The following is a 27,418-nucleotide window of genomic DNA, read 5'->3' as shown; positions in this document are numbered from 1 at the left end:
AGCACCTGGAAGTCCAGAGGTTCCTCATCTTTACCTTAAGCACTGTGTTTTGAGAGTACAGACTTTCAGGAAGGAGAGCCCACTTGAAACTGTGGGACTGGTCCGAGTGTGGGGTGTCTCTTTAGAGACACACCTGGAGGAGGAGGTGGGGGGGTGTCCTTCTGACTTACAGCAACACCCATGTGAACCTGCGCTGCCAGTAAAACATCCCCAAGTCTCATTAGCCTAGCAAGCATAAGGAGCATCTCCTTGAAGAGCTGGGGAGGGGAGGCCTGTGATACAGTGAAAATGCAACTAGTGGCTAATGACTTTGACAACTACATGTGATCTAGCACTGTGAATTTTCTCACAGGGGCCAAGACTCCCTTCTGCTCTCGCCACAGGCCAAATCTCTGGGAAGAAGAAAAAATCCATTATAAAAGAAGATTACAGTCATCAGGGTTGAATTGAGACCCCCTCATAAACTACAGTGCAGAGGCTCCATTGAGGTTTAGGGAAGCTGCAAGTATGCTGCTGCCCCAAAACTCTTACCACCTGGTTGCCCAAGTGCCCACTCCAGTCATTGTAAAAGAAACAACACAGGAGGGGGGGGCCCTTCCCTGCAGGAGCAGGAGGCTTTGATGATTTGGAGCTGTGGTTAGTGCCTGGGTGTGAATTGTGGCTCCCTGCCACCAGCACAAAGCTACTGACAAAGGGCAGGGAAAGAGCTGTGTCTTCTGAACTCAGATCAAGGGGGGAAGAGCGCTAGCAGGATTGTGGTCCAGCAGTTCCTCTAGCTTTACCTTTAGGCAGGCCAGGAATTGCCCTCCAAGCCGCACTGTGACCAACATATCCTACTGAGTTTGTCTTCTAAAGCAACAATACAGTAAGTCAAGACGGAGAGCACTTCAAACGCTTTTACTTTCCCATTAACAGTTCCATCACTCACCAACAGACCAATCCACAGAATCCTATTGCAGACCAGCACTGATCTGAATTAGTCCAATTACTGTATAAAGGTTCTTTTTCTACATCTCCATGACAGATCAAAGCGTCTATTGGCTCCTCAATAATATTATATCGGGGAAAAGATGTCCCCCCCCTCCACATACCAGATCAAGCCACCTTTCAATTTAGTTGCTAAGTAACTTCTCCCTTTCCCCTCAAGTTCTTCACTGCATCAGCAATTTCAAATTCCTCTATGGGAGCATTACACAGCATCCAGGTGGTACTTACAGCGACCATGGAGGCAGCTTTAGAATGCCATCCCTGTTGCATCATTAGTCCAACCAAGGATCTAATTCATAACAGAACTTAAAACATGTTAACAGGTTTTATTGTCTTTCAGCAATCACAGCAATCCTTTGTTTCCAAAGGAACAGAGCACAAGGGGACCTTATTGCGCTGATCCCTAAGTGATACACTGCAGAGGTACAACATGGAGGTGGGCAAAGGAGCCTGTGTGGCTAAGGGGATAACTACAGCTCATTAAGGTGTATTTCCCCAAGGGTCACCTAGTCTAACACGAGAACTGGGAAGGGCCCACGACTCAGTGGCAGAGCACCTGTACTGCAAACAGATGGTCCCAGATCTTCGGTTCCTAGCATCTCCTACTTAAAATGATTATGTAGCAAGAGACTGGGAATATCCCTGAGACCCTGGAGAGCCACTGCCAGTCAGAGTAGACATTATTGGGCTAGATGGGAAAATAGTCTGATCTGGTATTAGGCGACTTCCAATAAGTTCTGACTCATCAGCTAAGGCAAAGTGTATTCTGCTGTTTGCATCCTAATCAAGCCATACAGATGCAGGATGTGGTAAAGCACTGTGTCACAGTTCAGCACCCTGAGAACTGCAGCTTCATTTTTAAAAGGGGGGGAAACAAGTTTCAAGCCTTTAAGGCTGAGAAGACATGTTTGAAAGTGTGCAGGTAGCACTTCAAGGAGTCTCAGTAGTGTACGGGTGTTTCAGCAGCATTTCTGGGTAGATGGACCTCAGTGAGTGTATTTTTGTTTTTATATTGTAAATGCCCTGTGATCCTTGGATGAAGGGCAATATAGAAATTTAACAAAGAAATAACAAATTAGTACAGAATTATGTTTACCTTGGCACAGAAGTTTGATATTTAACTGCAAACTATATCCGAAACGTTCTTGAGAGATGCTGATTCAGCCTCTTCTTGGTACTCAGAGAAGCATATACCCCAAAGTTGTTTCACTGCCTGATTCTTCTTAGTGCTAGAAAAGTACCTCCAAGTTATTCCATCCAAAGCTACCCTCCTGCTGTGTCTTCACTTCATGCCGTTCTCTGCCCCTTCCCTACTGGCTTGCTGCGTTCAGTAGCTCCCTCTCCTTTATTCACCTCCTGAAAGTACTAACAATAAGTTCCAAATCCTGAAACCATACCAAGCTCTACAGTTAGCATAAATTACGCAAATAAACAATCCTGTGCCACCATTTGGGGAAGGGTAGGATTCCAAAACCTTTAAAACATTTTCCAAGGCCAGCAGCAGGGTGGGAGGGAGAATATAATGTCAGCTAGAAGAGATTAATCCCGAGATGGAAATCCATTACACTTCATTTCTTGGCAAACAAACCACAACCCGCCCCCCTCTCAAATGTACAGCCTTAGCAGAAAAGCAGCCTCTCCAAATAAGAGAAGCTAGAAACCTTAAAAGGATTCTACCTTCACAAAGGTGTATTTAAAATCCATTCTTAAAAATCTATTCATTCCCCCCACCACTCTTCTTCCGCTTTTACATGGGAGTTTCAATGTGCAAAATCGCTTTACAAATTTTCTCATTCATTAATTAAAACTGACCGGTGAGGTAGGTTAATTTGCCCTTAGTGCCTCTCTAATGGCAATCCATTAAAAAACTGAATCCATTCAGGGCCTTGGGCTTTTCTTCCCAGTAGCACAGAGAAGGACCAGCTCCCCTTAATCACACAAGTCCTCCTGTCTTTAGCACCTGCAAGAATTTGCCAAGGAAAGCAGACAAGTCTGCAGAGGCTGGAAGATCCCAAGTGAGTCACATGCAAGCACCACGAGGGCATCCTCAAATGGCTCTCTTCCTGTCCTTTGTCACCAGTCTCTCTCGGGGGGCTCCCGGTAAGGCAGCCCCAGGTGAATGAAGATATCCTTCTCGGTGGGAGTAGACAGGGCCACGCCAGGCACTGTTTTGAGGCCACCGGCTCCACGCACCACCCCGCTGCTGAGGGCATGCTCTGACAGGCTCATGCCCTTGGTCTTGGCCAGAGCTCGCATGGAGCGGTTGAAGTGGGCTGAGCCAGTGAAGTAGAGCAGGGCACAGGCAAACTCACTGTAGGGCACCACAATGATGTCAAGGCGCCGGTGGCGCCGGCCTGGTCCTGGCAGACGACAGACCCCGAGGTATTTCTTCTGGCTTCCATTGTCTTCCTGACTCACCAAATCGTCTGTCAGGAAGCCTGTGGGGAAAGGCACAAGTCAGGGAGTTTGGCTGGCAGAGCGCCTGGAACATGTGCAGGGGACGGCGATCAAGATGATCTGGAAACCAAGCCTTATGAGGAGCCATTGAAGGAGCCGGGTGTGTTTGGCCTGGAAAGCAGAGGCTGAGAGAAGATGTGACAGCCATCTTCAAATATCTCAAAGGCTGTCACATGGAGGATGGAGCAAGCTTGTTTTCCCCTGCTCTGCAGGGTAGGACCTAAACCAATGGATTCAAGTTACAAAAAAGGAGATTTCGACTAAACATCAGGAGGAACCTTCTGACAGTAAGAGCTTCCCTCAGGAAGTTGTGGACTTTCCTTCCCTGGAGATTTTTAAGCAGAGGTTGGGTGGCCATCTGTTGTGGATGCTTTTGTTGAGATTCTTGCATTGCAAGGGGTTGGACCAGATGACTCGGGGACGGGGTCCCAATTCTATGATTCCTGCAAGGATTGTTTTCTGTCCCCACTCAGTGGTAAGCCTGTGCTGGAGGGCTCCCTGCTTGCTAGCATCAGTACTGGGCTCCTGGCTCACCAACATGATTGGTAGGGAGTCTCCTGGGATCTGGCGGACCGCTGTTAAGTCCTGGCCTGATTCTGCAGGGGTCTTCTTATGCTCTTATCAAGACTGTGCACCACCAGGACAATTCGTGGTGTTCAACATACAAGAGACCTGTACTACCTGATCATGATCAGCATTCTGGTCTCTCAAAATATACGTTCTCTCCTAGAAGAACATCTAAGACATAGCTAAACCAGTATCTTGGAGAACGACAAGAGTAAAGGCTTTCACCAAAATTTGGCTAGAGACAGAGGCTCTGTTGCCCTTGTATGTTGGCACTAAGAACAAAGAGTCCAAAATGTGAGCTAGAAGCTAATCAAACCTGCTATGTTCATTAGGTTGTGTGCCTCATCTTTACGGTATAAGAATAGGTGAGAAGAGGTTCTGACATTCGTACAGAGAAGTATGTTAAGAAACAGAATCACCCATGTTGTTATATTATGGCAGGCACTATAAACCATTCCTTCTTATAAAGTCCTTCATGCAGGGAGCCCAACTATCTATGGGGGGGGGAGAAGATGGTTCCTTCCAAAGAAGTCCCAGATACAGGCACTTTTAGTGCCAAGATGAACTGCCAAGACAAGCTCAACATGGCAGTGCCAGATACACATTCTGGATTCCCATTCTGCTGATTTCAGAGTGGTGAAAATGTTCAACAGTGTGACCCCTTACCCTGCCCTGCCACATTCCAGCCCCACAGGTACCCTCATACCACTTTTCCGGAGGCTATCAAGCAGCTTGCTGAACACTCCTTGGTGCGAGTGCCCATCGGGGTGAGTCACCAGCACGTCCACATCCCCACAGGTGGACTTTTCCCGCCGGAACGAGCCACACGCAACACACACCAGCCCAGGATTGATCAACTGGGCTGCTTCTCTGACCTGCAGTGAAAGACAGTGTAGAGGAACGGGCAGAGGTGTAGTTGCTGATTTCAAGTATCTTTCCATTCCCATCCACTGTGGTGATTCAATTACCCCCAGCAGTGTGGGTAAAACAAAACAAAACAAAACAAAACATACACCATAATTCAAATTCTTTTGTCAAGACAGCTGAATTCTTTTGCTTGTATGAATCATTAAATCATTAAATTTATTCTGCTTCTGCTGGGCATGAGGGAGGGCAAGGAGTCCAGCCCCTTTGCAACAGAAAATTGTACTGAGCCCAACTGGGGTTTGGGAGTTTACTGTAAATTTAACTTCAAACTCTCACAGTGGTGATAATGAATGCTAAAATTCTCAGGATGCTGAATTACATGAGTTGTTACGTATGCAGGTTAGCTAACTTGTGACCCATTTGTAGTTTGGGTTACAGGTGACAATAACCCTTCCAAATTATGGGATGTTACTCTGCTGCATAAACAAAGAATTCTGTCCAAAGCTGTAATGAAGCAGGTTGAAAAAGAGTGGGACCTGGGACCTTTTAGCCCTTTTAGAAGAGAAGGGTGTTAGCAAAATATGTGACGCAGCAGAACCAGTCCTAAAGTCACCAGGACATCCAAAATTCATACGGGATCAGTATTTTGGGCTGGCGTAAGGCTGGCTGACGCTGGCACTCTCCTCCTGCAGGGCTGGGCCATTTCCCATTTCATGGACGGAAAACTCTTGGCAGTGAAGAGCAAAATGTCCTGCTAGAGCAGCAGTCAAACCCTAGACTGCTGGAAATCACATCCCAGGGGGTGGGTGCCCAAAGAAGAGTCCCTCGCCCAAGAGCTTCTCTGCACCAGCATACTTCTGATGGCTTCATTTAAAAGCATCGCTTGAAGGTGATTTCAGAATTCAGGATTATGGGTGTCACGGTGCCAATAATCCATCTTACTAAACAAAGACATGATTGCTGGTTCAGAACATAGAGAGTGGCATGAGTAGAGGGAAAGGAAGCAGTTGTGGGGCTGGGCGGTGGCGGGAGGGGGAGGGTCTGAGTGCTCCTTGTCAGTCTCCAGGATCATCCTTCATTAGTGAGGGATAAGCTCATTAACCTTTGCCCTGCAACATTTGGGAACAGCTTTCATGGCTTTTCGAATGCAGATCTGTCCCTCTGCATCCTCAATTAAGTTTTCTTGAAAGCAGCCAGCCCCACACAGCACCTTGGGTCTCAGACGGACAGCAGCTAATCCCCTCATTCTCTTGTCTACTCCCTGAGGTGGGCAAGAAATGGGTAATTCCATCAAACCCACAATAGGTCCACTCCCAAGGGCAGGGGCTTCCAAAAGAGCTTTAATCCTGTGCGAGGAATGATGCCCTACCTGGCAACGATGCATTCTTCAGGAGCAGGCACTGTGACTGAGTGACAGTATCATGCTGCCCAGTGCTGCCATGGTGATTTCAATGTACAGGAGAAGCAGTGATAAAGGATTGAGCAACTTCAGCCTATAAGCTGACAACTTGCAACCCAAAAACAATTTTATAAACTGCCTATTGGCTTCTATGAGCACCATCCTGGTCACACCCACAAAAGGAAGGGAGACCTGTTCAGAAAGTTAGAAAGCTCCCTTTCCCTACCATGGGGGGGGGGGGACCACAAAGATTTTCAAGGTGTTATTGCACCACTGTTCTGCCATGATGCAGTCTGAGGGTCCTTTAAGAGAAAGACTGGCCTATCAGGTTGTGAGCTTACAAAAAAAGGGGTGAGAATTGCTGGTTTGTAGCAAATAAATAGACAGGTAAGATTTCTAGGCTCTCTTTAGAGCTGGGATGTGGAGCCTGGGGTCCACCAGATGTTGTTGGGTCTCCAAATCCCATCAGCCAATGGTCAGGGATGATAGGAGCCAGAGTCCAACCACATTTGGAGGACCAAAGCTTCCCATCCCAGTTATACATGTTTGCAGAATCTGGTATGTGCCAAATCGCCAACCTGGAGGGAGGAAAGGCAAAACAGGCAGCAGCTTTGCTCATCATCCTTCCCCTTTGAACTGCCAGGAAGTCCAACTATGTGGGACCTACCAGAATCGTGGCTGCCTCAAGAGGTGATTTGATGAGGTGTGTCATGTGACCTGTTAAGCCTCGACATTGCCCTGCCCAGAGTCCTCACAGCGGTACTCACCGTCTGCTCAATTTGGGCAGCTTCTTCACGTGGCATGCGCTCCAGCAAGTCCTCATAGTGCTTCAAGCCAATGGCCTGCTGGCTGGTGAGGGAAGCCTTAGTGCGGATGTCATCCAGAGTGCGGAAGCCCTGCCCAGAGGACACACGGGACATGTATGAAGTTCCCTCCTCTAGCACATTAGCAGGTTTTTCCATACCAGTTTCAGCAATGAAACTAAAGAATTAACTCACATACAGGGTCCTTGTAACAATACCATAATACAAGCAAAACTGCAGCACTTGTTGACAGCAGAGGAGAGAAAATTACCTGCTGGTACCACATCTGAGCAGTCTTGACTCCTGCTCCCCAGATATTGGAAAATACTTCCAGCACTGACACACTCTCACTGATGTGGTCCAGCTTTCGAAGGTGCCCACTCTCCAGGATCTCCACAATCTTTTCTGCCATCTGCTTCCCAATTCCAGGGATTTTGCAGGCTTCCTGAAAAACAGCCACAAACAGACAAAAGGCTACAATGCTGATTTAATCTGGAAATATCACCTGTTTCCAGCTTGGAGATGACTAGCCTCAGCTTGGGCAGGGGGGAATTGGTTCTTGACTCCTGAGGGTATCTAACACAGACCCTCCTATCCAAGAATCCACCTTCCTAAATTGGGATTTAGAAGCCTATGAATTTTTTGCAAATAAAATCTGACCTTTACTCTTTAACTATAAGATTTTTCTGTCTTTCTCTCAGTGCAGACAGAGACTTCCTCTGCATTCCTTTTAAATGACCAGAATAATAATAATAATTTATTATTTGTACCCCGCCCATCTGGCTGGGTTTCCCCAGCCACTCTGGGCGGCTTCCACAGAAACCAAAAATACACTAAAATACCACACATTAAAAACTTCCCTGAACAGGGCTGCCTTAAGATGTCTTCTGAATGTCAGGTAGTTGTTTATCGCTTTGACATCTGATGGGAGGGCGTTCCACAGGGCGAGCGCCACTACCGAGAAGGCCCTCTGCCTGGTTCCCTGTAGCTTTGCTTCTCGCAATGAGGGAACCGCCAGAAGGCCCTCGGCGCTGGACCTCAGCATCCGGGCAGAACGATGGGGGTGGAGACGCTCCTTCAGGTAAACTGGGCCGAGGCCGTTTAGGGCTTTAAAGGTCAACACCAGCACTTTGAATTGTGCTTGGAAACGTACAGAAGCATAGTGTAGGCTTTTGCTAATTTCATACTTAAGAAATCTCTCTATACAATGGCCCAAGTAGAAATGGAATGATGCTGCCAAGCCCAGGGAAGTTAAAACACAAGCAATTTGGACCTTACAACTGTTCAGTGGAACAAAGCTGCTGGCTAGCCACACAGGATGCAGTGCAGCCAGGAGTTGCAAGTGTGAGGCAGGAGAAGAGAGGCTAGTTGCTCCATAGACTTAATGGCTGCTCCCAAGAACATTAAGCTGCAGCTGCTTTAGAGAAGACAAGAAAGGATTTGCTTTAGAAGAGATCTATCTGAGTTACCTGATAAGAGGTGACTGGCTTGTGGTAGCTCTTGAGGGCGTTTATGGCTTTTGAGTAACCCAGAGCCCTCCACTTGTCCCCTTGGACAGAGTAGGCTTTTGCCAGCTGCTCCAGCTTCTCTGTAATGCTCTGGTTATGATTAATTTTCTTGCTTGCAGAGGAGTGGGCACAAACCCACTTGCTAGTGGGAAGCGCCACAGAAGAATCTCCTGGCAAAGTGTTTGGGTCTTTGCCTGACCTCAGTGCTTCCAGTTCTCCCAGAGTGACAACAGGCTCTTCCCCTTCAGTTCCCTCGTTGTCCAAGATTGTCTTTGGAGAGAGGTAGAAGAGGCAGCTGTGAAATGTAGCCATTACTTATGCAAGCAATTGCAAGGCACTGGCTCATAATGCATCAAAGGCAGGGAGCCTCTGAAACATTAAAGGGGATTGGTAGTCCCTGTGAGATCCACCACAATCGTTAGAAAGGTTGAGAGAGAGAAAGAAAAAGCATAAGCTGTACTAACAGTTGCATATAACATGTTCCTCCCCTCAGTTATGATGATCATCTACAAGAAAGCATAGCTGGCAGAGTCCCTGCAGTGACCATAATGCTATGGATTCATTTAACTTATGAAGGTGGCTTTATTTTGAAGTGGTGGTGACGAGCGAGCATGAATAAGATGTCCCAGGTTACAGCAACTTTAGTGGCACAATTTCCTTTTGCTCTCTACTTCAGGCACTAGGGGGCAACATCCCATTATGAACATACCAGGTATTCCATTGACTAGTAGAAAACAGAAAGGATATAATTCTTAAGAAGCTGAACAATGACTTACATTCATTACACCTTGTGGGCAAGATGCTATAAGGAGCACATTGTAGTCAATATGATCTTTTTATGTTCTGACTTTAGGGTGCTAACATTTTGTAACTAGTATTTTACTAGCTGATTTTAATATTGCTTCAGAGTTAGGAAAGATTAAAATTCAAGGCAACTGGGCATATAGAGCTTTTACACCAGTGTATATTTTTGCCAGATTCTCTGAATGAAGAGGAGACTTGGCATAAATGAACCTCAAGGCATTGCCAAACAAAGACGGCAGCAGAATAACACACATACATTCTAATGCAGAAACAATCTGCCAAAAGCTCCTTCTACATTTTCCTATTTTTGTAACTTTTAGGTGGTCTGAAGTGAAGCTTGCTAGAAAAAGTAACCAAAGAAAGCACATGTTAGGTGCCCAGCTTCTACAATGACAGCCCAGCATTTGTTTAATAGAGGCAAATTCACTCCTTTCAGAAGAGAAAAAAATGGTTGTATCATCTATAGACTCCACCCGCTTAATCTGTTGTCAACACACACACCTCGTTCCAATTACAATATTGTTCCCTAACTCTAAGAGGAGCATAACAAAAAAAAAATTTTCCTTCCAGTAGCACCTTAAAGACCAACTAAGTTAGTTCTTGGTATGAGCTTTTGTGTGCATGCACACTTCTTCAGATACACTGAAACAGAAGTTGCCAGATCCTTCTATATAGTGAGAAGGTGGGGAGGGGTATTACTCAGAAGGGTGGTGGGAATGGGTGATTGGCAGATAGCTGTGATGAGCCTGTTGACTCTTAACGACTGCAATAGGTCTTATAGGAAAAAGCAAGGGGTGAGAAGGTGAAAAATGGCTTTGTCATGTATGATAAGAATCCAATGTCTTTGTTCAGACCAGGTCTCTCCATGGTTTTAAGTTTGGTAATGAGTTGCAATTCAGCAGCTTCTCTTTCCAGTCTATTTCTGAAATTCCTTTGTAGTAATACAGCTACTTTGAGATCTTGTATAGAATGTCCTGGGAGATTGAAGTGTTCTCCTACTGGTTTCTCTGTCTTGTGATTCTTGATGTCCGATTTATGTCCGTTTATTCTTTGGCGTAAGGTTTGGCCTGTTTGTCCAATATAGAGAGCTGAAGGACACTGTTGGCATTTGAAGTGTCCTTCAGCTCTCTATATTGGACAAACAGGCCAAACCTTACGCCAAAGAATAAACGGACATAAATCGGACATCAAGAATCACAAGACAGAGAAACCAGTAGGAGAACACTTCAATCTCCCAGGACATTCTATACAAGATCTCAAAGTAGCTGTATTACTACAAAGGAATTTCAGAAATAGACTGGAAAGAGAAGCTGCTGAATTGCAACTCATTACCAAACTTAAAACCATGGAGAGACCTGGTTTGAACAAAGACATTGGATTCTTATCTCATTATACATGACAAAGCCATTTTTCACCTTCTCACCCCTTGCTTTTTCCTATAAGACCTATTGCAGTCGTTAAGAGTCGTCAACAGGCTCATCACAGCTATCTGCCAATCACCCATTCCCACCACCCTTCTGAGTAATACCCCTCCCCACCTTCTCACTATATAGAAGGATCTGGCAACTTCTGTTTCAGTGTATCTGAAGAAGTGTGCATGCACACAAAAGCTCATACCAAGAACTAACTTAGTTGGTCTTTAAGGTGCTACTGGAAGGAAAAAAATTTTTTTGTTTTGACTATGGCAGACCAACACGGCTACCTATCTGTATCTAAGAGGAGCATGACACCTTTTCATCTTTGGAACAAAGGGGTGTCAATCATGTCCACAGTGACAGCAGTTCTCTAAGATTTCAGGCAGGGCTTTCCCCCTGCCTTACCTGGAGACACTGGGGATTGAACCTGGGATATTCTGCATGCAAGGCAAATGCTCTGTCACTGAGCTACAGCTCTTCCCCAATAAAAACCCTGGCATAGCCTACAAAAATGCTCAAAAGCACAAAAATGGGAATCTGCTAAGTGGGCTCACCCCTTTAACTTCTTGCTGCCCTGAGGAATTTGCTGCACTACAGGAAACGCTGGAAACATCTGCCTGAGATTCATCCTTCAGTGCCAGGACTGCACTCTCCATTTGAGGCTGGACCATCACTTCATCCAGAAGTTGTGATTGCTGCTTTGAAGTGTCTGACACATCCAGATACCTGCCAAGAATCAAACGTACAGCAAGGTGCAATCACTGCTTCTGAAGGCAGCCATTCTATCCATAACAAGAGTGTGAGAAAATTGAAAAGAAATGAGGAATTCAATTCTCTTTCCTCTGTGTCCATTCCCAAAATAAGAAATGGATTTCCACATAAAACTTGCCACCACATGCTGAAGTAAGAAAGGCACCTACTTCTCCGGGATGAAGAGGCTGTAGCCAGTAGTCTTCAAGATCTGCTGTGCTGCAATACAGGAACTCAGCCAGGATGCCTTCACCAGTTGCAATCCCTGGGGTAACTTGGCTAGTTTGAGAAGCCGGAAAGCTCGGTCACAGTCCATGCCTTCATCCACTATAACATGTGTCACATCTGGGGAAAGCTGGCTGCAGACAATTCCCCCATTCTGGACGATCTGCTTGCGGAAGATCTCAGCCCTGGCCTGGCCAATTCCTGCTTGCAGCACATAGGCAGTGATTGGCTCCAACCACGCTGCTAATGAAAGCCAGAGAGAAAAGACTCAGTAAAGCAAGAGTAGGCTTCATGTCTTATCTGAGTGATGGGAGTCTGACAGCCTGAAGCCATAACTAGTATGGAGAAGACCAGATCTCTTGTATCACACAGATAAGACTTCAAAACTCAATGCCTCCATTTGATTGGAACCCTCCAGGTTTAAGTGATTTCTCCCAAAGTAAACCACTTGCACTAACAGCTAGGCCATAGTAATCTCAAGCAGAGCATGCTAGGTTGTCTCATAGCTTCACATGGCTGAGGAAGCAAACAGAAAACTCACCTTGCTCATTCTTGGTTTCTTCTTTCAGTACCTTTGTAGGCACTGCCTTCTGTGAATCATATCTGATCTTCTTTCGTTTGGGGAAAGCTTTGACAATTCCTTGGGGCTCCATGGAACATGGATGCCTCCTTCCCAGGCAGAAGCAAGCAGTCTTACTGAGGAAGATGGTAAAGATTGCAAGAGTTTGAAGTGACTAACAACACAAAGGTATTTGTAAACCTGAAATGAAAATCAAGCTATCATATGTCCCATGCCAACAGGTGAAACACAACTTTAGCTAGAGGTGGAAATTAATGAGGTGCAAGAATCTGACATGCCAATAGGGTAACTTCAGTTTCTAGAGGCATGCCTTAGCTTGTGATCTACCTTAATGACAGAGAATCTTCTAGCAAAAGGCACTCCCTATGTTAATTCAGTTGTGTGTTTAGAGCTGGCCATTTATTTTTCTGCAACAGGTGAAAGGCCCTGGTAGATATCCCACCAAATCATTAATAGGTCTTATTCGCTTCAATTTGCAAAATGTGGTACATTCAAAGACCAACAGACTTAGTGCTTCATAGCAGTAACATAAGGCCACCTCCCTCAAGAATTCCTGAATACACACTAGCTCCACAGACACCACCTTTTATTTATATAGCATCCTCAGTGTGCATGGTACTTTACAGAGTATGAGGGCAGGCCCCTGCCCCGGGGAGCTTTCAATTTAAAATTCAACTCAGGGGAACAGTTTGGCTGCAGTTGTTTTTTTTAAAGGGGGTACAGGGCAGGCTGTCTTCAGTGGAGCCCCCAGCACAAACCAAAACATAAATTCCAGGATCTGCTGCCCCTTGGGCCCTCTAGTGGTGATGTTCTTGCAGCCACCAGACTCCCCTCACACTTCTCCACAGTGGCACTATAACAGGCAAGGTCCGAAGCAACCACTCAGTTCCTGGCCCATTTCAGAGCTGTCACCATCTCTGAGAAGGTCCATGACAGCACGCAGGGAGGTGGTGGAGAAATTATCAGCCTCCACCTGGCTCACCTGTTGCAGTGCTGCTGCAATGGGCTGGGAGTAGAGTGACTACTCAGCAATGCATCCATTACATCACTGGGGTCTCAGGAAAGCTCACAGGCAAGCCTGTGACAGGAGCAGGATGCTGGTGACCACAGCAGTGCTGCCACTAGGGAGTCTAAATGGTGGTGGATACAGAGCATCAATCCTGGTGGCCCTGTTGGAGCCCTGAGAAATAAAAGTGGAGGCAAGGATAAGCAGGGGGGAAACACACAATTGTTTGAGTTGCATGTGCTTAGGCTCAGTTACAGCCTTAGTTGCAGCAAGGCATAGGAACTAGGGAGCTGAGCCAAGGGCCTCACAGAAAAAGTAGGATTTGAGGAGGAATTTGAAAAATTAGGAAACACCACACAGGTATTCTGGGAGACAGTTTCAAGCTTAAGGGGAGAAAGGGTAGAGTATTTTGAGGGAGCAGGAGACTTTAGTATGGCTGAAGGTGGTAGAGCTGGAGGAGCCAACGTCACAAGCAGAAACCTAACAGGGTGTTCGTTGTAACAGGGCTACAGAGAGCGGAGGCAAGGGACGTGGAGCTTGTGCAGAATGCAAGAAGAGACAGGAAGCCAGAAGGAGGTGTCTCACTTCCAGAGTGGAGTGCCGGACAGATGTGAGGAGACCAAGATGAGACAATGCGAGACCATAAAGAAGAACAGGGGAGAGGTAAACATAGCCTGCTGGACTACGAATCCCATCGGCCCGGCCAAGCAGGCCAATATTGCCGTCGCCTCAGAGAGGTAAACAGAGCCTGCTGGACTACGAATCCCATCACCCCGGCCAAGCAGGATGGGAGATGGGGCTGATGAGAGATGGAGTCCAACACCGCCACAGGCCCCAGGTCCCTCTCCACGTGGCAGCGAGGCTTCGCGCCGGCAGGCATGCAGGTGCGCCGACTCTTCTTGCACCTGTGCGCTCGCTCTCTTCTGATCTCCCCTCGGGTAGGATGAGGCCCACTAAGGAGGGAGGGAGGCGGGGCTAAGGAGACGCGCGGAGAGGCCTAGAAACGCCCCTCGGGCGGAGGAAGGAGAGCGCGCGCGCGCGGTGGGGGCGGGGAGCTATTTCGCGTTTTATTTCACTTACCCGGGGAGTTGCGGGCGCGAAAGAGGACTGGGGGAAGGCGAGGGGGAGAAGCAGCAAAACTTCCCCCCGCGCGGCGTTTTCTTCCGTGTCCGGTCAGGAGAGGCCGGAAGTGTAGGGCGGTTGCCCTGGCAATGCGTCCGGCGGCATCATGGCCGGGCCGAGTTGGCTGGAGCAGCTGCGCGCGGCGCGGAAGACCGCCCTGCTCGGGGACGGTAAATGGGAGCGGGGCGTCCTCGGCAGACCTTCCTCCGGGGAGCGGGGAGCGGCGAGGCCCGGATCCTGACGGGCTGCGGACGAGCACCGGCGAGGGACGGGGGTGGACTGGGGCCAGTACGAGGAAGCGGGGAAAGTAGAGCCCCGGGGTCAGTGGGGTGTATGCAATGCGGGGCTTAGGACTGCTGGCTGCGGTCCACGAAAGCCTGTGCCACAATAAATTTGGTTACAACACTCCACTGTCCCGTGTCTTCTCCGAAATAAGACTCATTGGTTCCAGTGGGACTTGCTTCCAAGGTAAAGGGGTCTAGGAGCCATCCAATGCATATTTACTCAGAAGTGAATCCTACTGTGTTCAGCTTGGGCTTGTTTCCAGGCGAGTGTGAGTTGGGCTGTCACCTTCGCATTAAGGCTGCTTTAGTACGTACAGCCCAAGGGCTCGACTGAGGCGGCAGCCCCTGCTTGTGCTTACCTGGGAAGCAGCCCCAGTGAGGTGCCCTGGGAACTTGTCGAAGGGTGGGGGTATAAATCTCTTAAAATAACAATTGAAACTGAACTTAACTAAGAGTAAATTTGCAAAGGGTTGGGCCTTAGTCATTTACGCTTGGGTCAGTCCCATTGAAATCTCTGTCCGCTGTCCCATAAGATCAAGCTGTATGATTTAGGGTGGCAGCCTGTGAATGCCAGAATGCCACAGATGCTGTGGTCTAGACTTTTGGCTTCTCCAGCTAAGGCTTGGGGTAGCTGAAAACAGGGTCAGGGAGTGTCAGTGGGTGGGACTTTTCTCTACATCATTTCTGTGGATTCACTCACCTCTGCTCTCCTTAGGTATGCGAAAAATCCATTACTTGTTTGACAATGGGAAGGAGATGGCAGAGGAATATGACCTGAAGACAAACCAGCTGCTTTGTAAGCAAGCTTCCTTTCTTTATTAGGAGTTTAAAATTGGTCATAACAGGGGCTTGGCCTATTAATAGTACAGGTTGATGAGAAGTAGGAGCTTGCATCTGACAGTTGCTGCACATAGCACAGGTCCGGGTTTCATGTTGATCATAGCAAAGGGAAGTTCCCAGTCAAAAATGCCTTTAGTTATAGCGCAGCTTCGAATTAGGCCGCTTGTGACTCATTCATTTCATCCTCCCACTCAATTTGGTAATTATTTCCAACATAGGAGAAGTAGAATAGAATTGTACAGTGGTACCTCGGGTTAAGAACTTAATTCGTTCTGGAGGTCCGTTCTTAACCTGAAACTGTTCTTAACCTGAGGTACCACTTTAGCTACTGGGGCCTCCCGCTGCCGCCGCACCACCGCTGTGCAATTTCTGTTCTCATCCTGAAGCAAAGTTCTTAACCTGAGGTACTATTTATGGGTTAGTGGAGTCTGTAACTTGAAGCGTCTGTAACCTGAAGCGTCTGTAACCTGAGGTACCACTGTACTTTGAGTTAGGAAGCAAATTCATACTTGATAGGACCACGGGAAAGAATACTCTTCTAGAATGAGCTTCCATGTTACATATTAGCAGTGATGCAAGTAGGAAATTTTCCCAATACTACATTTATGCTTGGACATTTGTGTGTTTCTAAAACTGCATTATTCCATAAAATTCAGCAGTAACATGCATTAAGCATGTATGTCTGAGCCACAAAAGGCTGTGAGTATATTTCCATGAAAGCTGAAGGCCTGATTGTTTTGACCTTGCCCCTGAGGCCTCATGATCACACTTCTCCCAACATCTGCATATTGAGTGTGAACATCTGAGCTGGGTAAGGCCACATATATAGACTTCTCTAGGAGCTGAAACTTTGAGCATGACAGCCCCACCCTCAAGTTATGTGGTTCCCCATACCCATGTGGATCTCATGGGTGGGGAACTGTGCATGGCTCTGTTGCCCCTTTCAGCATGCGGGGCATAACTGAGGATAAATTAAAACTTAAAGTATAAATAACCCACCATTGTTAAATCAGCTTCAATTGGTTTTTAGCATTGGGAAATTTTCTTATTTCAATTTTTTTCCAGAAAACCTACACCATGCCTAGTGCAGTTTCTTGTTAATCATGTCTTACTCCTATATAAAAATTCTCAGTCATGCAACATCTGAAGTTACTCCTTGAAGTGTCAAGAGAATCCCATCCTCAAATGCAAATTTACTGAGGATGTTTCCCTGAAAAAGCAATTGAAAGAGGTGCTTCCTTTCTGTTTCTTTGCAGTGAGGAAATGGAGAGAGAAGAATGCCTTGGGTGCTAGTGGCGCTTGGCAGGTTGAGGTGGGAGAGCCAAACTTGCTCGCATCAGGACCTCTGGATCGTGAGCTCATTAAGGAGAGCAGTACTAATGTAAGTAAGGCAAGTTCCTTTCTACATCACAATCACATCTGAAATTGCTACGGGTCTCATTTTCCTAGGTTACCTGTTCTGAATTCTGAGACTACAGTTTGGCTTCTTAAGATGAGTAGTAATGCTTCCATTGCAAAGTAACATAATGTAGCTCATCTTAGCTTTGGAACAGAGAAAGAGGTAATGCATGGTTTCTGTTTCCTTGGGGATGTATCTGGGTTGAGAAACCATATGTAGTACTCGGTTAGGTGACTTTACTTCGTGACTCACTGGAGAACATATGCCTATGACATTAGTGCTGGTATAAACTTGTAAAGCTGTCTCACACCAAGTCAGACTATTGGTCCATCAATATTACCTGACTGGCAGCAGCTACTTACTGAATTAGGAATGTTTCCAAGTGCTACTGTTTAAAATAATTTAATCAAAGATGCCAGATCCTAAAACTTTCTGCATGCAAGGCATGTGCTGTCCCACTATGCTATGGCCCTTCCTTAAGATAAATAGCTCTCTCCATAGAATGACCAAGGGAAATTCATGATCTCACCACCAGCATGAGGTAACCAATGTTCCTTGTGGAACAGGCTCATGATACCTCTACCAGAAACCACATTGTTCCTCATCTATGAGACCTTTGTTACTTTAACCTGTTTTCTTCTGGCTTAAATCTAATACAGCTTTCTTCCTCCCCATTCCTCCACATCAGTTTCATTTGTGTATCCTGAAGAAGCCTCTGACTGCTTGGAAATTATATAAATGACTTATAGACTTATAGAATTCCTGATACGTTTGAGGAACTATAAGCGAGGGTGGGGGGTGACCTCAAAGAGACTCCATCCTCAGTACTGCTATGTGGGTCCACATAACTAGACCAAGCACCTGAATGTGCAAAGCCCAAAACTCCCCACTGCTATCTATTCCATCTGAATGATGCCAGGATAACTGAAATGTGCCTTTTCTCTAGCCTATCTTTATGCGCAAAGACACTAAGAACAGCTTCCAGTGGCGGATCCGGAACTTGCCCTATCCTAAAGATGTCTATCGTGTTTCAGTGGAGAAGGATGAGCGCTGCTGTGTGGTCCGTACAACAAATAAGAAGTCAGTAAGCACAAGGTTCCCTTGAGGTGGGGCGAAGCTGAGTGGGGGGCTGCAGATTTTGATAAAGCCCAGGATCTGGAGAAAACTTATTGCAAAGTTTTATCACTTCTCCTCTTCCTGCTTGACAATAGCATTACAAACAGAAGCAAATGCATTTCTCAATCCCAATTTTTAATGAAGAAGTTGGGGGGAAAACATTGATTTTCCCTTCCATTCTCTAACCTATTTTTTGTGCAATCCCTGAAAATTACCTAGAGGTGGTGCTGTTGGCAAAGAGCTGCTTTGCTCTCTTTGGCCAGTTATGTTTTTAAGTTAAAGATCTTCTGAGGGCAAAGAATACTATTAATCAGTGACAGTGAAGGGCCATGGATATGGTTGAGACTTGTCGAACACTTCACAATGAAGGCCAGGCTACATTGACCCTGTAGGCCTTCCACTTAGCATCTTTGCTATCTGACTGCAATTGGCAGGTGCAAGATCAAGTTCTTGCTGCTCAATGGCCGCCTCTTGATAGGTATGGAGATGCTTAAGTACTTCTTGATTTAAACAGCCCTTGACTAGCCTCGACTTTCTGCAGAAACGCATGGTGCATCTCATAACACAGGTATTCAGGGTCAACCAACAAAGTTGATTACCAGTAGATTGAGGCCACACAGAAGAGGGGACTTATTCACACATATAAAACAATGGGCTGATGATCACTGGCTTTGATGGCTTTAAAGGAAACATGACAAATTGATTGGGGATTTACCTATTATTGGCTACTAGATATGATAGTTAAATGGTATCTCTATGTCCAAAAGCATAGCATCTCTGAATACCAACAGCAGAGAGCCGTTTCATTCATGTTTTGCTTGTGGGCTACTGGTTAGCAGGCCTGTACGGAAGAGGAGAAGAAGGGAGATAATTTTGGTTTTCAGAACTGCGAGAAGGGAAAGATGAGGTACATCTAGGTACATTAGATATACCTGGAGTGAACTGCTCTTAACTGTGTGCAGGATCAAATCCCCAGGATCTCCTCTTCAATAAGCAAGACGTGTATTGTGAAAGGCAAAAGTGTTGGGTTGGCATCCACATCTTGAACTTAAAAGGTGACACATAAGAAGGAGTGTCTCCTGCCCTGTAAGCCTCTCTGTAGTTTAAGATTTACAGGAGAGGGCTTTCTTTCTTTTGTAGCACCTCCCTTATGGAACTCCCTTTCCAGCAAGGCCTGCCCAGCTGCAGTCCCCACCCCTGCTACTCAGAATGCCGGTGAAGTCCTTTTTCAAAAAGCTTCTGGGACTATAGATGGCTGCTAATATAGTGAATAGTGGTGGTGGGGATAAAATAATCTGAATTCAGATTTCCTGCCCTTATTGCCAGTGGTATATTATTTAGAGAGGAGCAGAGATGCTGTGTGTGTTTGATCTTCTTTACAATTGTTGTACTCTTAGTGCTTTTACCAAAATCAGGCTTTTGTTTAGGCTAGATATAAACTCCTAAAAACCGTGTCAGTTCTTGTGGCTGGGTAAACAAGTCCATGCCTGCACTTAGGAGTCCAAAGAGACTACAGTTAGGGATATCTTTATGCCTCCAACAGCTGCATGGCAGGCAGAAGTTAAACAGATGAAATCTCCACGCAGGGAGATGCACTGAGGGAGAAAACTAAACCTATTGAACATTGACTATGCAGCTGTTGACAGCACAGGAGCCCTGCCAGAACACACAGCTGCCCCGAGGGACCTTAAAAAAGAAAATATTGCCATCCGCTCCAACTCATTCATTGTTGGCCCCTCTAGCCACAGCAAAAGGCTGCTCAAGTGGGATTTGCTCTAGCCCTCTTGCTGTAAAACAAATCCATTAAAGCAAACTTTCCAAACAAACAGGCAAAGCCTCTTCAGCCACAGCAGATTCAATTATTGCAGGGCAAGGTAGCAGTTAACATTACACTAGAAGGGGGCAAAGCAGCAGATCTGTTTTCCTTTGATCTCTCACAGATTTTAGTTGGAGACCATACCAGGTATTATTTTCCCCACTACTTCAGTCCTGGGGAAGGCTGGGGGGCAAAGTTGGTGTTCCCAGTGCGGGTTCCTTAGGCTCTTTGAAACACTGGGCTTTTTCTGGGACCTGCTTTTTTATTGTCTCAATCAGTAAGAAGTTAACACTTCCTTAACATGTCTTTGTGTTCAACTAATCTTTGCAGTTTAACCTTTGACACCCCTATTATTATCCATGTCTGCCACCTTTCCCAAATTTACGCAGAAGGCTCCGAGCCCTGCGGTAACATTCCTTGCTAGCAGGCAAAGCATCCAAGGCTGGTTGTCCTTTGTATGCATTTTCGCTAAGGCTTGGAAAATAAAGGGTTCATGTTTTGTGCAGCAGTAGTTCAAGCAGTCGACCTCTAAGCAGAACGGGCTTAATGGAGAAGGATTGCTTATGGGCCTGACACCAGGGAATAAATTCTCCCATTCAGTTTGGGGCACCAGAAACATGTCCATGCGATGGAGGGAATTTCACAAGGGAAGAGTAACAAAGGGGCTAAATGGTAGTAGTGCAGAGGGTGGGGTAGGGGGGAGATAAGAATAATGTTCACTCAGTTTTGTTAAGTCATAGCTGGGTAGAAGACAGACTGTTTAGATCCACCAGATACTTGGCAGGACAAAGGTGTATGAACCAATACAGATTCAAGGTAATTGAAAATAAACAGCCCTTCAAACAGTTATGATTCTCTCCCACTTTACCCAGCACTCTGCAGCCATATTTGGAAAACACAGCTTTCACGTGATTAAGAAATCTTAAGTCAGTTGGTGTTACAGTGGTACCTTGGTTTTTGAACGTCTTGGAAGTCAGACGTTTTGGTTTTCGAATGCCAAAAACCCGGAAGTAAATGCTTCGATTTTTAAACGCATCTTGGAAATCGAAATTCAATTTTCTCTATTGAATTTGCACACCACCCTTTGTGCCTTGGGTTTTCGAACGTTTCGGAAGTCGAACGGTCTTCCAGAATGGATTATGTTCGAAAACCGAGGTACCACGGTATTCATATTGACTTATTAATAAAAATAAAATTCATTAACAGAGCTAGTCTAACCTTAGCTGGGGTGTGGGACAGAATGGTGTAGCCACCACTGCACCCACTCACGCTGGCAGGAATGGAACACAGGGCACACAGGCAAACCTATGTGGCAAACTCTGCACTATGCTAGTCTGGGGTTGGTGTAGCAACTGGACCCATATCTGGACCAGTGCCATCAACTAACAGCAGTGGTCCTGACTCAGCTCCTTCTGCCCCAGAACACTCCATCTGGGGGCTTTCTGTGAGTTAGTGCCAATGGGAATCTTGCAAGCTGTACCCCTTCCTGCTCACACCTTTGGTAGGATGATCTAGAAGCTGCACACTGGAGGAGTGGAGCTGCTGGAGCTGTTTGGGACTGGGCAGAGGGAGACCTGCACAGCAAATCAGGGAGATAGTTTGCAGCCTAAATGTGCACATGAGAAAATAAATGTAAGGGGAAAACAAGCACACTTCATTTTTGAATGATGCTGTGTTGTAGTAGATATCATCTGTGGAATCCCTCCTCTCTCATAGCAGGTGGGATATCTTAAAATGGTGCTTGCCATTGCAATTTATATGTACTTGCATTAAAAAACACTATAGTCCCAGCAACCAGGGACATCTTCAGACTCAATCAAAATGTGTGCTTTTAAAATTGATTAAACATGCAGCCATGTTGGGAGAGTGATCAATGTTAAATATTGAAACTGTTTCTGGTCAAAATAGAAGTATGAATGCATTTCTGTTTCTCTAACTTGTAGATTAGGTTTTATGTATAGGATTACATCTTAATGAACTAGCTTTCGAAAGATGACAAAAGTAACAGCAAAAATGGTGTTACCCTCACATTCTCTCTCATGCTTATCTTCAGATATTACAAGAAATTCTCCGTTCCTGACTTAGACAGATTCCAACTGCCCTTGGATAGTACTGCTCTGAGCTTTACTCATGCCAACAACACATTAATAATCACGGTAGGTACCTATAAGACTGATTTGTCAATGTAACTTAGAACTTTTCCTGGCCTTCCTTTTGGCATCACCATCTCTGTGAAAACTGGAGAAACAAATAGAAAAATAGGCCCTTAAGTACAATGAAAAATTACAAAATTAGGAGCTAATAAGTTTCTTGAGGCTTAGCAGGAAAAATCCTAATTACTATTTCTGTTTCTGCTTCAGAGTTTAGAATGCCATAGGATTTACACATTTCCTCCTCTCCCATGAGTAACCATCTTTTTCTTATGGCTGTAATGTTTAGTGTAGATATTCAAAACTGCTTAGGTATATGAAGTAGAATGTAATAGCCAGCAAAGTTAAGTGAATAGTTTGCCAGGGGAGACTGTGCAGTCCAGTAGTCTAACCAGGGTTAAGTTCCAATATGAGATAACATGCATTAAATTAGATGCATTTGAGATACAGTTTTATGCTGTATTTCCTCTGTAAATTCTTATGCTCAGTGTTATTGAATTTTGGGGTGACTGCAAAGACTTCGCAAGTGTGAGAATTTCCAAGGGCTTGCAAGCTTGACACTGTGTAACAGCTCTGTTTGTGCTAGAGATATATGCGGCTTATTTTTCGTTTTCACAGTACCTGAAGCCAGCAGAGATTCTGGCTGCAGAGGAGGAGCTGCAAAAGGAGCTAAAGAAGATCAAGGCAGCTAATAATGGAGATGGGGAATGCAAGACACAGTAGCCAGCAGTTGCAGAATGTCATCTGTATATATTTTACTACTTTTATTTAATAAAGGAGATGATTGGAGACAAACTTTTTGGGGAAGGACTTAAGTTACCTGAGTTTGTAGATTCTGAAAGAGCTTTCTTGCAAGACTTTTAGAGCTCCCCATCAGCCTGCTGGTGTCCAGCACGGGTGAGAAGCACCAGTCTCTTAGGAGTTGACGTCTTTGTATGTGTGCTAATTACAATTCTCAGGGAGCCAAAACTCCCATATTGGCCTGAATATAAGCCGCACCTTTAAAATTGGAGGGGGGGAAGAAAAAAAGGGGAAAAAAATGCCCAAATATCAGCTGCTCCATTCCTCGTTGCTGCTGGCTGCATACTGGGGGGGGCGTGTTGCGTTGCCGGTGGCCTTTTCCCTTCCTCCCTCTCTCCCTTCCCAGCCTTGGGGGACTACATATGGGGCGGGCACCGCTATGCTGCGCTCCTGGCGCTGTTTGCCTCATGCTCCTGGCTGCATACCGTAAGGTCGTGAATATAAGCTGCGCTTTCACTTTTCACAGTCGGAATTTGGGGGGGGAAGTGAGGCTTATACTCAGGCCAATATGGTATATGCATCCTCTATAGCACTATGAATTACTTTAAAGGTTCTAAAAACTCGTGTCTTTGTCTTCAAGAATATGGCAGGAGAGAGGTCCCAGAAGAAAGATGAGTACCATTACTTCTCCTACTGCATGCAATAGCATTTAAAGTTGATATAAAGGGAAGCGCAAGAACCAAGTAAGCATATCTTACATAGTTTCCAGCTGACAGTGTCAGCTGCCCGCAGTTGCCCCTCAAACTGAACACCCAACCTGTTTCAAACAAAGCATAAAGGATTTTTTCCCACTGCCTTTGCCCTAGAACGTGTATATTCTGAGCTCTCAATACTTTGACCTCTCTCAGTATATCATTTATGCCAGTTTGTACCACTATTGAAGGTATCAATTTCATTTTAATAAAAGCAAATGTTCAAATTTCTATGCTGGTTTCTCAATCCCGTATGCGTGGAAGAATAACCTGATCTTGTAACAATATCTGTCCACTCTATCATTCTTCTATGAAAACTATATCCCTCCCAGCCTGATCCCAATTTTATATGTGAATAATGGCTAGAATTCTTTAATTAAACAACAACGTAGGCCAGGCACACAACAGGCAAAAGGTAGATGATTATCTTTAAGCTGCAGGTTCACAAACCTTAAAAGCACAGCCTTTCCTAGTTTCCATAGAACTCTGCTATACTAATGGCAAATAGAACCAACAAGGTTACCTGCAACAAAATGTTATAGTCTGTAGAGCTGCTGTTCAGTGGTCCAGCCATTTCCCCCTCATTGAACATTCAGCATTCTTTGGCTAGGCATGCTCAGTCCTCAATGAGTTGCTGCTGGGGGCTGCCCCATAAATTTTTGTATTCCTGAAGATCTTTTAACCTTTGGGTTCTCTCCTAAGCATGCTGATTTCTCAGTGCCACTCACTGAATTTGTTAGGACTGTATATCTTAATGGAAGGCTGGAGATAGGATGATCAAGGAAGGTGTCACAAACACAGGTGTTTGTTGGGAGTGGCTGACAGGGGCTAGGGTACTTGGCTACTTTCCCCCTGTTGTGTCCTACTCTTAGAAGTAACCAGGAATGGATGTTGCACAAAGTTCTTAGAGAAAAACATCCTGGTAGATTGTGGTCGATCGCAGGCAAGTAATGTCCCCTTAATGGACTGCAGGTGCTAGGTCCCTTCGTTGGCGCCGCAGCAGCAGTGACTGTTGCGGGAAAGCGAAATTAATGTTAGCTGTATCGCTGTGTGTGATGTGCACCTTTTTAATGATTTTTTCCCCCTGATTGTCTTTTCCCCTCCCCCCTCAAAAAAAAAACCTCCCCCAAAAAAAGCTCAACAACCCCAATGGCAATGGGTAGATCACTGCCAGTTATTTTATACTGGGAGTAGATCACAGTCTCTTGGGAGTTGGACGTGCCTGATGTAGTTCAATGTTTCAAAAGTTACAGCTGTAGAAATAACTTTATTTTTAGGTAAGCAAATCATTGCATTTGATCCTAGGAATCTATTCAAATTATACAGCTATTAGTCAGTCACTGGTTTTGAACTCACATTCTTTCTTCCCATTGTAAAATTTATTTAGCACATTGACCTGACAACACCTTTCTAGTGCAGCACTCCTTGTATGCAGCCAGTTAAAAATTGGTACAATTTGCACAGAGTAATCTAAGGCTTTGGTCTTATAGCCCAGTGTCCATTTATGTGGCAGTGATGAGAGTCAGTGAAGCAAGCAGCTAGTCCCATCCTCCTAAACTAAATCCAAAACATGAAGAAATGGTTGGCTTGCAGCATTCAGAGGCCCAAACAGAATCTATGCTGATAGCAAAAGAGAATGCACAAGTTGCCAAGCTGAATAATGCCTTCAAATAAATTAAAATGCAACACAAAACCCCAAAATGTGCAAAATAAAATGAGGCAAGGAGACATTAGCCTTTAATGGAACCAGAAGGCAGGTGAACATTCCTTCCTTGGGTTCCCCCATAGCACTTAGTGTGAGTTTCAGGCTGCTTGTTCTGTCAAGGTAATCATTTCCTTTTTGTGCTCCCTGAGCTGGGTATTATATCTGCAGTCCAAGCCAATCTCCATCAGGAGGTAGTAAAATCAAGGGCATACAGGGCAGATGCCAGGGTGGCATAGAGATGAGTGGTGCTGAAGCGCAGGCAATACACAGGACTGCTGGTGGGTGATGACAAGTAGAAGCTCTGTAAAGAAAAAAGATAAAAGATCCTCCTAGATAGGTGATTTCTGTTATTCAGGAATAAGAGCCAGTGATAAGATGGCAATCATCCAGCACCCACAAAATTCCATTGCACCCTGTAAATCTGCATCTGCATCATAGCAAGAAGATAACAGAACTGAGGTGAGGCAACAGTGAGGGCACTGCCAATTGTCTTTCTGAACGAGACCAGCTCAAAGTGGCAGCAATAGCTTGAGAAATCACCACTACACAGATATAGTCCTACTGACATCTTTGGAGTTTGACTGAACCCAAAGCTGTTGTATCAGATCCCCATAGACAATTCCTTGCTCTCCCAATTAATTTGCATTCATTTATTTAGAACACTTCTTGATTGCCCAATCAACAAAGTCCCCTGGGCAGTTCACACAGAGTTCAAACAATGAAAACTTTAAAATTATTAAAACATTAAAAATGAATCAATTCAGTTTCCTGCCTAAAAACCAGAACGAAACAGCATGTCAGCATTTAAAACCTGTACCTGGTCTCATGAAGTCATAAACACAATTCCTTGTCCTAGTACAATGACAATATGGAGCAGCTGGCAGGCTTGTTTTGGTCCTGTAAGAACATTTGTACCCCACCCTCCTGGAGCTCAAGGTGACAAATACAATTCCCGTCCCTCAACCAAAAATTAGTGTGTAGCAGGCTTATGCCCCAGGGAGGTCACTTTGGTGCTGCTAATGCAGTGGTTGGACTTCACCCCCAAAGGCACACTCCATTGTGTCTCGAGACAGACGGATGCCAACCAACCAGCACTGAACAAGTTACTAAGCTTCATGGCTGAGTAGGTATTTGAACTCCTATCTATTACTGTTTACATAAAGCAATCAGGAATGAGCAGAAGTGACACACATCTCCACACCCTTAGTCCCTGTGCGGGAAACTTGATATAGTTCCCCTTTTATCAACTTTTGGGAACATAATGGTGATTCCTTACCTGCAAGCACCTGGTTTGTCGCTTATCCCAAAGACGGACCACACCATAATAAGAAGATCCACTTGCAATCATGTGATTCCCATTGCTCCTAATGCAGTACAGGGCACTGTCATGAGGCTCTTCCCATTGCTTGACACATTCCCTTTTGGGGAGAAAAACGTCACAAAAGTCCTTTAGAGCATTCTTTTCCACATACTGGATCACCAGTCCTTATGGATAGCCTGGAATGTCAGAGCAAGACACCCAGGAAATTAGCAACCAGAGTATTCCCAACCAGCTAGGCTGCAAGACTGACCTTGTGCTCGTTCGTAAATCCCAGTATCGGATATAGGTATCATACCCACAAGACAGCAAGGTGGAAGGTGTTTCATAGAAAACATCCAGGACTCCAGCTCCTCGATGGAAGTCTGTCCCAAGGCAGGTGACTAGTTGCCCACTGAAAAGAGAACCGATTATGATACTGAACATCTTTTTATTACATATGTTAGGCTTCTGTTTTGATGCAGTTCTTCTGTCAGGGAAGTTTTATGAAATGAAAATGTTGAAAGATCATTCAAGTGCAGGTTAGTTTGTATCCAGTTTTTTAAAAGAAAAAGAGCACAGGTTGCATACCAGGACAAATAAATAATAACCATTTTGCCTTTGAAAGTATAAAAGCCGTTACTCAAATCTACCTCTCACACTAAGCAGGACTAATATGTTTTTCTGTAAAGCAAAGAGCATCGGTAAGCAGGCCTTATATTAGCAAAGATGGAGATTAATTTAGATAATATACTAGTTGTGGAATCCATAGACACCACATTAGTGGTCATTAGAAGATCTCTGTAAATATGAAGGGGTATATGTGCT

The 27,418-nt window shown here is 45.3% G+C and overlaps 3 protein-coding genes across 13 annotated transcripts in view; 1 reads left to right on the top strand and 2 right to left on the bottom strand.

Annotated features, from left to right (window-relative positions):
- Nucleotides 1-1,293: 1,293 nt before the first annotated feature.
- Nucleotides 1,294-14,528, bottom strand: POLL (DNA polymerase lambda). Of its 5 annotated transcripts, none has more exons than XM_083615346.1 (10): nucleotides 14,449-14,507; nucleotides 13,345-13,542; nucleotides 12,324-12,478; nucleotides 11,728-12,025; nucleotides 11,362-11,533; nucleotides 8,550-8,858; nucleotides 7,352-7,525; nucleotides 7,045-7,173; nucleotides 4,718-4,886; nucleotides 1,294-3,425 (listed from the first exon to the last, which is right to left on the bottom strand). In XM_083615346.1, exons 2-10 carry the CDS (start codon nucleotides 13,401-13,403, stop codon nucleotides 3,061-3,063), a joined length of 1,830 nt encoding a protein of 609 aa, XP_083471472.1. In that variant the 5' UTR covers nucleotides 13,404-13,542; nucleotides 14,449-14,507; the 3' UTR covers nucleotides 1,294-3,060. The 5 variants fall into 5 exon arrangements, with proteins under 5 accessions (XP_083471472.1, XP_083471476.1, XP_083471474.1 ...); XM_083615350.1 differs by lacking the exon at nucleotides 14,449-14,507 and having other exon boundaries at nucleotides 1,294-2,352; nucleotides 3,300-3,425; nucleotides 13,345-14,015; XM_083615348.1 differs by lacking the exon at nucleotides 13,345-13,542 and having other exon boundaries at nucleotides 14,449-14,528.
- Nucleotides 14,099-23,819, top strand: DPCD (deleted in primary ciliary dyskinesia homolog (mouse)). 7 transcript variants are annotated; one of them, XM_083615363.1, is made up of 6 exons: nucleotides 14,100-14,306; nucleotides 15,490-15,570; nucleotides 16,871-16,995; nucleotides 17,960-18,093; nucleotides 21,999-22,101; nucleotides 22,714-23,819. In XM_083615363.1, the coding sequence occupies exons 1-6, from the start codon at nucleotides 14,162-14,164 to the stop codon at nucleotides 22,816-22,818; spliced, it is 693 nt and encodes a 230-aa protein (XP_083471489.1). In that variant the 5' UTR covers nucleotides 14,100-14,161; the 3' UTR covers nucleotides 22,819-23,819. The 7 variants fall into 7 exon arrangements, with proteins under 7 accessions (XP_083471493.1, XP_083471489.1, XP_083471491.1 ...); XM_083615365.1 differs by having other exon boundaries at nucleotides 14,102-14,252; XM_083615366.1 differs by lacking the exon at nucleotides 14,100-14,306 and adding an exon at nucleotides 14,524-14,660.
- A 1,016-nt stretch (nucleotides 23,820-24,835) lies between these two features.
- The window catches only part of FBXW4 (F-box and WD repeat domain containing 4), a gene marked incomplete at its 5' end in the record, with an annotated part of 71,502 nt that continues 68,919 nt past the window's right edge, over nucleotides 24,836-27,418 (bottom strand). The window contains 3 exons of the mRNA XM_083615354.1: nucleotides 24,836-25,594; nucleotides 26,570-26,711; nucleotides 26,865-27,005. Coding sequence (XP_083471480.1) covers nucleotides 25,478-25,594; nucleotides 26,570-26,711; nucleotides 26,865-27,005 — 400 coding nt within the window. The 3' untranslated portion in view covers nucleotides 24,836-25,477. The remainder of the gene's footprint in view (nucleotides 25,595-26,569; nucleotides 26,712-26,864; nucleotides 27,006-27,418) is intronic.

Source organism: Podarcis filfolensis (genome assembly GCF_964270895.1).
Source record: "Podarcis filfolensis genome assembly, chromosome: 5".
NCBI lineage: Eukaryota > Metazoa > Chordata > Lepidosauria > Squamata > Lacertidae > Podarcis > Podarcis filfolensis.
This window is presented reverse-complemented; position numbering and strand designations above follow the sequence as displayed.